The sequence below is a fragment of the Elaeis guineensis genome, chromosome 1 (assembly GCF_000442705.2).
Source record: "Elaeis guineensis isolate ETL-2024a chromosome 1, EG11, whole genome shotgun sequence".
NCBI classification, from domain to species: Eukaryota; Viridiplantae; Streptophyta; class Magnoliopsida; order Arecales; family Arecaceae; genus Elaeis; species Elaeis guineensis.
This window is the reverse complement of record NC_025993.2, coordinates 98,699,857-98,713,475: the sequence shown is the minus strand read 5'-3', so window position 1 is coordinate 98,713,475 and position 13,619 is coordinate 98,699,857. Positions and strand designations below refer to the sequence as shown.

The following is a 13,619-nucleotide window of genomic DNA, read 5'->3' as shown; positions in this document are numbered from 1 at the left end:
TTACTCTTATTCCAACTGTTTGATTAGAAAAACTCCGATTACGATTTCAAGATGGAATGAAAATAATACAATCTATCTAAAACTCAATCTTTACTGTCCTTCTCTAAAGATTCAAATTTTTATTTCAATTCTGATTAGGAACTGAATATTTTGAAGAATTTGACCATTTCGATTCTGATTTTGATTCCAAATCATTTCGATTTCTATTCTAATTCCGATCTCGATTGTAAATCAAACATCCTCAGAGTGTTCTTCTTTATTTCTTCATTAAAATTCAAAATTTTATTGACCACTCTTAGACGTTAGATTTTTATAGTCTGATTGCTTGGTTGATGGTAAACAGGAGAATAAAAAAAGATTGTCCTTGTAGAAATAATTACTTCATTAAATTTTTTTATTTTATTGGTCTAAATTTTTAAATTAATTTTATAAGATAGATAATTTTATCTTGAAATATTCAAGGGTCCATAGAACCAAGTCACATCCGGTGGGTTTCACCAATTTAGGGAGCCATTAATGTTGACTTGCTGCTCGACATTGAACTTTTGATTATCCAAATACTTTCTTGACAATTTGACAAGAATATCCATTATTATAAGAGTAGATCTATGATAAGTTATAACCCTTTATTTGGGCTAGAATTTTTAAAATAGCTCTAAGCTAAGATTTATTTTGTTAAATTTTCTGTAATAGCTCAAAAAAAAAAAACCATAAATAAAAGAAAATCTTGCTAACAATCTCGTTTCCTATCGTTTAACTTTGGCTTGATTTTTTTCTTCAAAATCTATTTCACATCAATTGCTTTGTGTCCGTATGTAATATTTGTGAGTTCTCATATTTTATTTTTTTGATTGTTCTAAGTCTTCTAGAGATAATCAGGTATTACCAGAATAATTATTTGCTTTCCTTTCCTTATTTGTCTCTATATTCGAGTGCCAAGCGGAGCCAGAGTTTTCCAAAACGAGTCTGACGTTGCCTCATCCGAACAATTCCAATTTCCAATCTGGACCATTCCATTAGTGGTCCCTGCACTCACATTGATCATACGAATCATTAGATGATCGGACGGATCCCGGCGTTGGGAACATCGAGATCAAGCTCCATCCTGGAATCCCTTGGTTGGTCGTGCGTCCAATTTTCAGATCCTGCTAAGACCCAGTCACCACCGTTGGATCAGCGTGGGGCCCCACATGATGGCCATGGCTGATTGGCCGTCCGATAAAGGCCAGTAATGGAGCAAAGTCACATTCAACTTTCCATTTTGTTACTTGCCGTATCTTGATTCCTTCCATCTACCCCCCTTGTCTTATCAGAAAGATGCTATGACATTATCGCCTTAATTTTCATAAACTTGAAGGGTTTTTTTTTTTTTTTTTTCATGAAGATTGCATTAAAGTTCATCTAATTAATGCTTTTGAAACTAATTTTGCACAAGATACATATTTAGAAGTTTTTTCATCATTTTACATTCAAACCTGTACCCATGATACACACATTTAAAACATCAATATACCGTTTGCATTTTGGTTCATTACATCAATTTTGGAGGTGTATTGTGGTGAGCCTGTCACTGAGACGAGCATACGATACAAGGAATATATACTAACTCAGATGCATGCAAATTATTCCATAATTTTTCAGCAAATATAAATATAATAATATTTGAAGTTGGTTTTTGAAAAAAAAAAATAATTTATTATATCAATATTTTTCAAATTTATTGGAACAGAAAAATGAATTTTGACATATAAAAATAGAAAATAGATAACCAAAAAAAAAAGCTGCGAGTCCGCGACGATACGGGACGGAGAAAAGTCGACCGTTCTGACGGGTACGCCGTCAACTAACGACGCGACCGACAGCGCCGGGCGCCCTCAAAAGGCTCCGACGGAGCGGAAAACAGTCGTCACGAAAACCGCCGCCGGCCTCCCACCATCGGAATTAAATTCCCCACCACGCGATCCCAGCCGTCGATCTCAAAGACCGGGGCCCGTAATTCCGTGTACCCAATAATTCGTGGAGGAGCATTGTCTGTATCCCGAGATCTCCCCACGTGTCCTCCTCGGCGTGTGGACCGGACAGTGGACCCCGCGGGGGGAACGGGTTTGGGTGCCCCTTTGGCACAAATTAATTGGTTGGACCGCAGGTACCAACCGAGGGTTAGGATTTGACTGCGGTTATCGTATCGAAGGGATACGGATAGACGCGTCGCCTGGTATATACGCCACCGACGACCGAGGCGACAGCCGCTCTCTTCCATTTCATTTAAAAAAAAAAAAAAGGAAAAAAAGAAAAGAAAAGAAAAGAAAAGAAAAAAAAAGAGGCAGCTACGCTCTTAAATGGAAGGGGATGGAGCGGCCCCTCGCCCACGGTTTCGTTTTCTCGATGCGCCCCGTGCCCTGCTGATCTCGCCGGCGATTCAAGCCGGATTCTTGGGCGAAATCATAAAATCCGGCCTTTAGATCTCGATATCACGGAGGGAGAGGTGGTATCGGCCCGTTCGCGGGCGAAAACCAACGGCTTGTAGCCGTTTGTGGAAGGAGATCAGGTGGGGGACCTGGATTGATACGTGATCGGGGCGGAATTGATGAATGGAAGCCTAAAGAGGTAAAAAGTCGAGACTTTTTTGCAATTTTTGCCGAATTAGCTGTGGGAGTCGGTGTCTGAGCGAGAAATTTGCGAGTTTTGATACGAAAAGTTCGTGTTTTCTGGAAGGAAATCTGGAGTTTTTAGGGGGTTTCTTTTCCGGCTCCGGCATTATTAAGGTTTTTAATTCACCCTGGGGTTCTGCATTGGGTGGAGTCGACGAGATTATTGGTTTCCTTTGTTGATGTGGGCGTAAAAAAATAATTCTCGTTTCGACTCGTGGGACGTTGATGGTTCTCGTGGGAGGGGATTGGTGTTAGATTCTTATTTATGGGGGGCAAAGCTCAGTGGTTTCCGAGGATGTGCCGGTTGGAGAAGTCGATGGGATCTCAGTACGCCGGGGAGCGGCAGGTGGGTCTGAAGGCCGGCGGCGACGATGTCGGGGTGAAGGTGGAGAAGCTCAAGGGCTCGATGGTGTCTAGGTCTCGGGTGAAGCTCTGGATGATCCGGGCGACGACCACCGTGCTTCTGTGGACGTGCGTGGTCCAGCTCACGGCACTGGGGGAGATGTGGGGGCCGAGGGTGCTCAAGGGCTGGCCTTCTTGCTTCACCCCCTCCGATTCGCCTGCTCCAGTGAAACCCTCTTCGGTGGTTGAAAAAATCCCTCCTCCGCCCAAAAGTGAGTTCTTCGTTCATCAGAAAATCCCCACATTTTCTCCATTTCTTGTTCTCATCTTTTGCTATTTGGAATTGGGATGTTATTTGTTGGTATAAATTTTTGATTTAAAGCTTGTGTGATATCCTTTATTTTCAGTATGTGCAGGTCAGCAGCGACTGTAGATTCCCACTCTTTTAGCATAATATATATTCTGAATTTGTTTGTTAGTGTCTTTAATGTTGTGCCTGGTTCTCTTTTACCAAGATAATATTTTTAGTGTTTGTTAGGAATTATTGGAGTTGTTGGTTATTATTTCCTTCTTTTCAGCCAGCTAGGATCTTGTTGATGACGATTCTTCGTTCTATCTTCTTTGCAATGGTTGCTTAGTTTGTGAAAAAACTTCAAAGAAGTTGTGCTCATACCTTGTGCTTTATCTGGTTGAGAATTTTATGACTTGTAATGATTGTTCCTCAATAGAAACTTCCAGTTTATTCCATCAATTTGTGCTTGGCTATGTGCCTCCTGCTTTTTCTTTGTCTTCTATCAGCGGGCAATTTTCCAAATTAAGAGGTTTCTCTGATTCACCTCTTACTGCTCCTGTCCAAGTTTTTGTGGTCTTACCCTTCTTTCTTGCCTACCAACCTGTCTTTATGCCCCTTAATCACTTGGGTTGCAAATAGCCGAACCATTTCATTCAGTTGCCCTTTCTTACAACATAGAGGCAACTCTTATCATTTATTTGATGCAATTTTCTTTCTCACTTGTAACCTCCTAGTTTTACGGCATATCCTTCACAATGCCCTGGGTCCTGCTTTGTGCATCATATGCTCGTGTGACCTCTTCACTGGCCAACACTCTAATACATATGGTTGAGCCTTTCTTGCAGTAGTCAGATAATTTTATGTTGTCATGGTGTTTTGTTGCATGATGGTTGATATCAGTTCTGCTTCAGCTGAAATCGTTGCTACATTCCTTTTGTTTTTTGTAGGGATATATAAGAACAATGGTTATTTAATGGTGTCATGCAATGGCGGGCTTAATCAGATGCGAGCAGCAGTAAGCAATCATTTTCCTTTACTGTTCTATTATTAGTGCCGTTGGATTATTTTTTGTGGCATTCCAGCTATACACTTTCTTGGATTCTCGACGTTATAGGTTCTGATATTGCAGCTCTTCCTCTCAGATTTGCGATATGGTCACCATTGCTAGATATTTGAATGTGACACTCATTGTACCAGAGTTGGATAAAACATCATTTTGGGCCGATCCTAGGTGAGTCTATCCTTTTCTTTGATGAAAAAAATAGCTTATATTATTTTTGATAGTTTAATTTTGAGAAGCTGATACAATTATTCCTATGTAAACTATCTTAACCTTCTTTCCAGACTCTATTTCTTCCATTTTTACTTGCTAAATTTGTAAACTTTGTTGATGTGGCAGTGAGTTTCAAGACATATTTGATGTGGATCATTTTATTACATCTTTGAGAGATGAGGTTCGGATATTGAAAGAACTACCCCCTAGGTTAAAAAGAAGGGCAGAGCATAGAATGGTATATTCTATGCCACCTGTTAGTTGGTCCGATATTTCTTATTACCAAAATCAGGTAAGTTTTCCTTATTCCTTTACGATTGAGATAATGTCGTTATTGGCAAGTTCAAAGCTGAGGCTAATGGTTATGCTTGTCTTGGATGCAGATTCTTCCTTTGATACAGAAGCACAAGATAGTGCATTTAAATAAAACTGATGCCCGGCTTGCTAATAATGGCTTGCCTTTAGAGATTCAGAAATTGCGTTGTCGAGTAAATTATGCTGCTCTGCGATTTACCCCTCAGATTGAAGAGCTAGGTAGACGAGTGATTAGAATCTTGCAACAGAATGGTCCATTTCTGGTCCTCCATTTACGATATGAAATGGACATGTTGGCTTTCTCAGGCTGTACTCAGGGTTGTACTGAAGAAGAGGCAGAGGAGTTGACAAGAATGAGGTTTTTTTCTTTCTTTTCATCTTCATATTTGTTTTTTTTTTTTTTTTTACAAATTTCTATTTTTTTTAAAAATCTGAGTTTGATAGCTTCATGAATAATTTGCATGCTTTGATTTGCAGATATGCATATCCTTGGTGGAAAGAGAAAGTTATCAACTCTGACCTGAAAAGGAAAGATGGCCTGTGTCCTTTGACGCCAGAGGAGACTGCTCTGGTTTTGAGGGCATTAGATATTGATCGTAATGTTCGCATATACATTGCAGCAGGAGAAATGTATGGTGGACAGAGGAGGATGGCTGCCCTTACTGCAGCTTATCCAAATGTGGTCAGTATCTGCAATTTGTGGTTTACTTTTAATAGTTAATGCTTGCAATATCTGTTCTGTTTCTATGTATTTGTATTGACTTTACATTGGGAAATAGGTGCGAAAGGAGACACTATTGGAACCTTCCGATCTTAGGTTTTTCCAGAACCACTCATCACAAATGGCAGCATTAGATTACTTGGTTTCTTTAGAGAGTGACATTTTTGTTCCTACTTATGATGGTAACATGGCCAAGGTTGTCGAGGGTCATCGCAGGTATTACTTTCCATATCTTTAGTGATGAATGTCTGCATTACTAGAACTTAGTGGTGTAACTATAAGCTTCTGCATGGCTGGTGTTAGCTGATTCCTTGCAAGTCAATATTTTCTGGCTTATATCGATATTTGGTGATGAACGATCTATTAAATTGAATTTCCAGCCACAAGCTTCATGTTGCTTCAAGTTCTCTTCATTCTGTATTCCAAAGATGCTTTTGCTTAGCTGCTTCATGACACCTCTTCTGTTTGCCTGCTAGAAGCCGAGAGCATTATATCCTCCTATAATATTGCTTTTTTTTAAGGAAAAAAAACCTTGGATTGTTTTGTGCCTGCAGTTTTAAGCTGCTGATCAAATAACAGCTAATTATTTTAAATAAACCATGATGTAGCATGAATCTTTTCTTCTTGAAACCAGCAATGTATCTTACGAGGTTTCTCTTATGGCATCAGGTACTTGGGTTTCAGGAAGACAATCCAATTGGATCGAAAGCTCCTCGTTGAGCTGATAGACCAGTACAATAATGGTTCTTTGGGTTGGGATGAGTTCTCCTCGTTGGTTAAGGCTGCCCATGTTAATCGGATGGGAAAACCCACAAGGAGGGTGGTGATTCCCGATAGACCCAAGGAAGAGGACTACTTCTATGCCAATCCCCAAGAGTGCCTGCGTCGGCTTGATGAGCCATGGAGTTTGTGAAATTATTGTAGCCCTTCGCCATTCTTTCATAAATGCAGTAAATCTATATCCTTTCCTAAGAGGTCTCCACTGGACCCAACTGATCAAAGTGGAGAAGGTTTGCTTCAAGGAGAGGGTAGATAATTGGAGGAGGTCAGCTCATGCTGGAGGTGTTTTTCTGGTGCAACTGGTAAATACACATATTTATAATATGAGATAGCTTTATTTACATTGTTCAAAGAAAAAAATTGGATTCTTGTATAGAGGGTGATTGAGAGAGAGAGAGAGAGGGGGGGGGGTGGGGGTCGTCAACCCATTGCAGGGAAATACAAGCTGCATGTACAACACAGCAGATTGAAATAGAGAGATGTCAGTTGTTAATCTGGATACAAGGTTTTGTGGAAGGTCCGTTGCCTCAACATCTCAATCTCTCAACCTATTGTTTTGTGACTCCAATCAATGAAACATTTGCAATATCCTCGGGTTATATAGATTGACTCAACTCTTGTTTGATTACTGTTTGTAACATTTGGTGCCATCTTTCATATGCACTTATCTTTATTTCATTTCTGAACGTACACGAAACAGATCATACATTAAACATCTTGTCCTTCAAACGCACCAACAGGGACATCTTCGTAAACTCAAGCAGATAGTGTAATAAAGAGAAAGATCCTAATCTAGTGGATTGGGTGGTGCATGTAAATGAGGAATCTTTTATTGTGCTTATCTCTTTCTTCATCAAACTTTCGTAGAAAGTGTGGTACGAACCATGTTGAATGATTAGTTTATGCAATTGAGATATTGGGATCCTCAAATGGCCATTACTTCAACCCTGAACTCCATATGTTTAGCATCAAGAAAAGTATTATAATGACAGCGTGGCGTACTGAACTACTTTACGACCCCACCAAGTGATGTAATATGGTCACTTACCACTTCTAGTGTCATGATAGGAGGTTTATATATATATATATATATATATATATATATGTCCACTTGTTGGTCCCCAGTGGTGCCACGATGGTAATGACAAAATCGTGTCACGGGTTGAAATCTGAACTCAGGATGGCGTCTCCGTCGAAAATTTTGCGAGATTTTTGTGGTTGGTCGAGTCCACTAATATTATTATTTCTTTTTCGGAAGTCGTCCACTAATAATTCTATTTTTGTTGGAAGTCCCCTTCCGTTTCCACCAATTTGAGCGTGGGTTTGGGTCCGGGTCCCACTCACCAACCTCATCCCTGCCCGGTCCAATTATATTCGTCATCGTCGCTAAGGTCGCCATCGTCAATATATTTAGTATTCGGATTAGATTGGTGGGAGTGATATAAAAGAAATCCATCGATTGGACGGCTAGGATCTTTCCTTGTGGAACCTCGAGTTGATGCAGGGGTGGGCGATCGGATGAGCGTGACTGGCCGTGCCAGCGAATGGGAGATCGCCACGTGCCTCCCGTGAGCTGTTCGTGCAACGAGATGATCCGATCATTTGACTGCACGAATCTTGAAGTACCTTCATCGGATCTCCGTGCGTACTGTACAGCAACCGCGGCCGGCGGGAGTTTGCCGTGTTCCATGCTAGCTTTTTTTTTTTTTATCGATTAATGTGAAGAATCCGGAGAACGGGCGGAGAGACAGGCTTTTGTACGAACGGCACGTGGCAGGACAGATGGCGTTTGATGAGGCAGGGAGTACGCGTCGGGTGACGATGGGTAGGGACGGCTGTCCGCTGAGCTCTGCAGTGGAGCAGAGTCCGGACCTGCTATCATAATAAAGTACAAAGTTGGGCAGCTGGCTGGGGTCTTGGATGAATTCATCAACTTAGAAATTTTTGTATCTTTGTCAGTGGATATTAAAGGGATCGAATTTGGCCACTGATGACTAGGATTGTAGGTAGCTACAAATAATGCACTCTCTCTGTAATCAATTATACCTATAAAATCGTCTCATGGAAGTTTAAATGTCACATGCCATGGGTCATGACCGGCTGCTACTTAAAGGCGAGATAGGTAGAAGAAAATGAATGTGGAAACCAATAAATAGGGAGGTGATCATTAAAGGAATCTGGATAAGAATACTAGCTTACTTTAGCTAGCATCTTGGATGGACGTTAGTTTGGATATGGCGAGCTAGTAAGAGAGATGAGAGATGTTATAAAAGCAGGAAGAAAAAAGTATTGCAGGTCTGAGGTTTGGAGAGATTTTTAGGATCCATAATTGCAACGACTTTCTTCTGGTTTCATGATTTTTTGCGCGACTTTGATTTCCCACCAAGTTCTTCCTTGTGCTTCTTGCAATTCTACCTGCCGACAAAGCCAAATCAAATTTGCGACCAGACATTATTTTACTAAAATCTCAAAATAAATGATGTTGTATATTCGAATAGCTTTATTTTATGAATAGAGATTCGCTATGATTTATGCTTGACCTAGAACACATATTTGTAGATCATACCATCCATTATCTATATGGTGCATGCGATCATGTGGACCTCACATGATGTATATCCTAGGGATCATGGAAGGCCTTCATTTGCAAATAGATCCTCTCTACCTTTTGTGTGAAGAGGAGTGAACTCAAACTCTTAATTTGTCAAATGTCTAAATATGTAATATATAGGTTAAATGCTTTGGAAGTACATATTGAAATTGTTTAAAACATATTCCACTTGCTTGATTAGGTGACAAATCTTAATTTTCAAACTAAGCTTGCACACAATTGCAACAAATGGCATTTAAAAACAGATGACTTGGGCGCCGCAATTGGTTTTTTTTCAGAAAGGTGCCAATTGGTATAAGTTCGCTTGTTTTAGCATCCGGGACGTAGTTTTCAATCGAGTCTTCCATCAATTCTTGCTACGTAATCTCTTTTACTCTTTATTTCTACGTTAATCCAGATACACTCACAGTCCATAATGTTACAGAAAACTTGCATTTGAAAGTGCATAACGTGATCGCCAAATGGACATATCAAACATTAGTAATGCACGCTAATCTAACATATTTAATTAGAAGATGATGAAGTAGGAAATGCTCCTGTTTTATCGGCCACCGAACTCTGAAAATACCATTAGAAATAGCTTACTTAACAGAAGCGAACCTTGGCGTAAAGCAATATGACTTCAGATTTTCTGGCCACGAGCTGCCATTTTTCAGGTCCAAGCTTTTCTTTTAAAAAAAAAAAAAAAAAAAAAACTTAGGCATGTAGCCAGGCAAGATAAAAAAAAAGGATGCTCGATCTTAGAATTTTGGTTAAAGAAATAGATTCTCTAGTTGAACCTTTAGTATAAAGCTATAGAGTTCGTAACTGACGCATGATAAGCTCGCTTTACAGCAAAGAAACTATGACGCTTGCTTGTGCAAAGCGAAATGGCCTGCAAAAAGTGTGTAGTTCATAGTTGCCCAAGGAATCATACCTATACGAAGCCTTTTCTTTCTCTCTTTTTCTCAGTCTTATATGTTCATAATTGCTGCTTCTTCTGCTTGGTGGAAATATATAGCCTAGCAGATTGAAATTCCCGGAATCCTGCTTGCAAAGCAAAGCAACTTAGTTTAATGGAAACTAAGAAGCCATCAAAAACCAACATGGTGAGCATGTGCTCTTTTTCATGTTCTTTGGTCTTGGAAGCCAATGGGGTCTGACCTGGCTAGCAGCATGATGCATCTGCTTCTTAACCTTCCAAAGTTTTAAACATGATGCATGCATTTAGTTGCGTGATTTGGCTATCAGAGTTGAGCATCCAAAAAGTATCAAAACCTTATTGAGTGTTTGCCTTCAGCTTTGCTAAGATAGAGAAGAAGATTGCATGTGCTGCCATAAAGACATTAGTAGGAATGCCAAAGAGCCGAAGTACAAGCCTCATGTTTTTATGTTATCAAGGTGGGTCATTTGGTCGGGCCTATTCAAAATGTTAGCAATTTTATGTACTCAATGATACGGGATAGCAGTTTATCTTGGCTATATCCAAAATTACTTGAACCTCGACTAGATACCGACCTGGTCGATTCAGACCATACCGAGCCGACGTAATAGACTGAGATTTATGGTGGCAGTTACTCACTAAGAAATTTTCTGATCTACTCTATATTTTAAATATGCTTCAGATCGAATGGACAACAGCTCACCTCGATTAGATAAAACAAAAGTAGCGTAATTCCCTCTATCACTCCTAATCTTTCCTCCATAATTGGCCAGCTATCTCACCTATAAATATGAAAGAATAGGGGACATCTAGATAAGCTTTCAGGCTCCACTCTCTCACTCATTTTCACTATTCTCTAGTGACTAACTTAAGTGTCAAAGGGTCTCCATCTAAGACAACTCCAATAAGGGACTTGACTTGTAGGTTCTCTCCCATCCAATGCCGCATTAAACTCCAATCAGTATAGATTTGCTCACTTCAGTATCAAGTTGACTGCCGCCAGCAACAGATTAGTACTAGAAAAAATGATCAAATCTGCTCGGAAAGAAAGAGAAATTCATAGCCATGAGATCTTGGAGAGGATGATCAAATGCCTCACAATGGTTTAATGGGAAAGCATCTCATCTAATCAAGGTATAGCCCTAACTGCCCGAGGTACTGTTGCAGGTCGAAGCACCATCTCCATATATAGCCCGAGAATCCACCTCCTCAGTAGACTCAAGGGGTGGCCCCCCAATAACTCAATTTGCTCATGCAGCACGTGTAGACTCTAACCACAGCCATCCAAGCAATCCAGTAGACGATCGCAGCCCTACAATCGGCACTGTAATAAGTACCTTGACAACAATGGCAACCTCAACCACTCTCTAATAGTTTGGACCGAGCACAGTAGAGTCGGCATAGCCGACCAAGGAGCCCAAAGCAAGGTCATCGGAAGCACTTCTTAACTCCCCAATCAGAAAAGGACTCTATCTCAGGGTGATCACTATCTCGGCATTTTGAATATTATATTGCTCGAGATGTTGATATAGATTGGAAGCTCTGAAAAATGCAGCGGTACATTGAAGCACTATGAGGCCAAGCATCGGCGTAGGATGATGAGGTTAGCTTTAATGCCAACCCATCCTTCAGTAAGAGAATTATAGATGAGTTGATGCCAAGTAACTTCAAAATGCCACAGTTGGAGGTGTATGATGGGACAGCTGACCCAATGAATCACTTAAAAAGTTTCGGGACCCCCATACTTTTACATGGTGCTACTGATGGAATCCTCTGTTGAGACTGTCTGTCCACCTTATGGAAGGTAGTTTGATACTGGTACTCAAGCGTATAGCCAAGCTCCATCCACTCCTTTGAATAACTAGGTTAGTCATTCGTGGCCCACTTCACCAGTAGCTGACAATAACATTGCACGTCTTACCCCCTGGTGAACATCAAGCAAAAAAAAAAAGTCCCTCAAGGACTATGTGAGCAACTTTAATGTAGCTATACTTGAAGTATGCGACCTTGATCAATCGGTCTCTTTATTCGTCCTTAAGGGAGGACTTTTAAAGTTCTAATTCCTCATCTCTTTAGAGGAGTTTGCTGAAATATTAGCTCAGATAAAAAATTATGCCAATGCCAAGGAAGCCTATGAGCTACATGGAGGCACTCTAGAGGGAAGACCTATAGAGCAGAAGAAGAAAAACAAAGAAAAAAGGGACAAGCCAAGGTATGATGATCGATGAGGAAGAAGTTTGCGAAGGTTGCGAACTCCCCCATGGGCTCACCGATCCAGAACTCCACCTCATGGTTGGCGGTCATGCTTTCCATCAAAGTGGTTTACCACTTATATTCCACTGAATGCCCCACCCAATATAACTCAAAGAAGTATTTTCTATACCATCGAGACCATGGGAATGATACCGAGGAATGCATCTAGCTTTGAGATAAGATTGAGGAGCTCATTTGGCATGGACATGTTGATAAGTGTCTCAAAGATTGGTAGAAATAAAATGACACTCGACCCGAGCAGCCACAACTTGAAGAAAATTCAGACAACTGACTTGTTGCTAGAGTCATCAACACCATAACTGGATAATAGTTCGGCAGTCATGCCAAGGCTTACGAGCCGAGGATAGCAGAATAGTCAGCCAAGAAGCAAAATACCAAGGACATCATCACCTTCTCCAAAAAAGATGCATAGAGGATTTAATCTCCACATAATGATGTGGTCATTGTAACTCTGAATATAGACAATTATGATATATGTCACATCTTAATTGATAGTGAAAATTTTATCAATATCTTGTTTTATGATACTTTTTCTAAGATGAATGTTACCTCAAATCGGTTGGCAAAATTTGACTCTCCACTTGTTGGATTCTCAAGAGATGCGGTTCCTATTGAGGGGGTTGTTATACTTTCGGTTATAGCCGGCCGACCTCCATGACAGATGAAAGTATAGCTCGACTTCCTGGTTATAAGGATCCCATAAGTGTTCAATGTGATCCACAATCAACCTGACCTAAATGCCCTCTGAGCCGTAGTTTCAACCTACTACCTCCTGATTAGATTTTCGATGAAGCATGAAATTAGAGAGATCCAAGGAGACCAAGCGCATGCGCAACAATGTTATATGACAACTCTTCAAGAAGTTAGGTGACCCAAGGCACTCCCAGTCCAAGGATTGGACGTTAGCAACGAGCTAAGTGAGCAATGCAATGAGCCATGAAGGACCTCGTCTTAGGACCATTGGAGGAAGGAAGCACCAACAGAATTATTCAGATCAGCTCCTAATTGGATGAGGTAACTAAATATCGAATCATTTTCTTTCTATAAGAAAATGCTAGTGTCTTTGCATGGTCAGCCTCAGATATGTCTGGCATCAAACTTGAGTTTATGGTGCACCAGTCAAATATCGACCTCGGACATCGATTGATCAAATTGAAGAAGAGAAATGTCACCTTGAAGCACTAAAAAGCAATTGCCGATGACATTAATTGATAAGCTTGTCAAGGCTAGGTTTGTCCGAAAGGTCATCTACTCTGACTGACTAGCAAATATGATCCTCATTAAAAAGACGAACAAAAAATATTGAATCTACATCGACTTCACCGACCTCAACAAGATATATCCAAAGAATAGCTACTCATTATCTCAGATTGACCAATTGTTAGATGCCACATCCAGCCGCATGCTTTTCACCTTCATGGATGTCTTCTTCGATTAT

At 40.4% G+C, this 13,619-nt stretch overlaps 1 protein-coding gene across 1 annotated transcript; it reads left to right on the top strand.

The window, feature by feature from the left end:
• The first annotated feature begins 2,347 nt into the window (after positions 1–2,347).
• LOC105061067 (rhamnogalacturonan I rhamnosyltransferase 1) lies at positions 2,348–6,999 on the top strand. Its single transcript, XM_010945011.4, has 8 exons — positions 2,348–3,265; positions 4,233–4,300; positions 4,428–4,516; positions 4,685–4,850; positions 4,942–5,231; positions 5,351–5,555; positions 5,653–5,810; positions 6,264–6,999. The coding sequence occupies exons 1-8, from the start codon at positions 2,917–2,919 to the stop codon at positions 6,505–6,507; spliced, it is 1,569 nt and encodes a 522-aa protein (XP_010943313.1). The 5' UTR covers positions 2,348–2,916; the 3' UTR covers positions 6,508–6,999.
• The last annotated feature ends 6,620 nt before the right edge of the window (positions 7,000–13,619 follow it).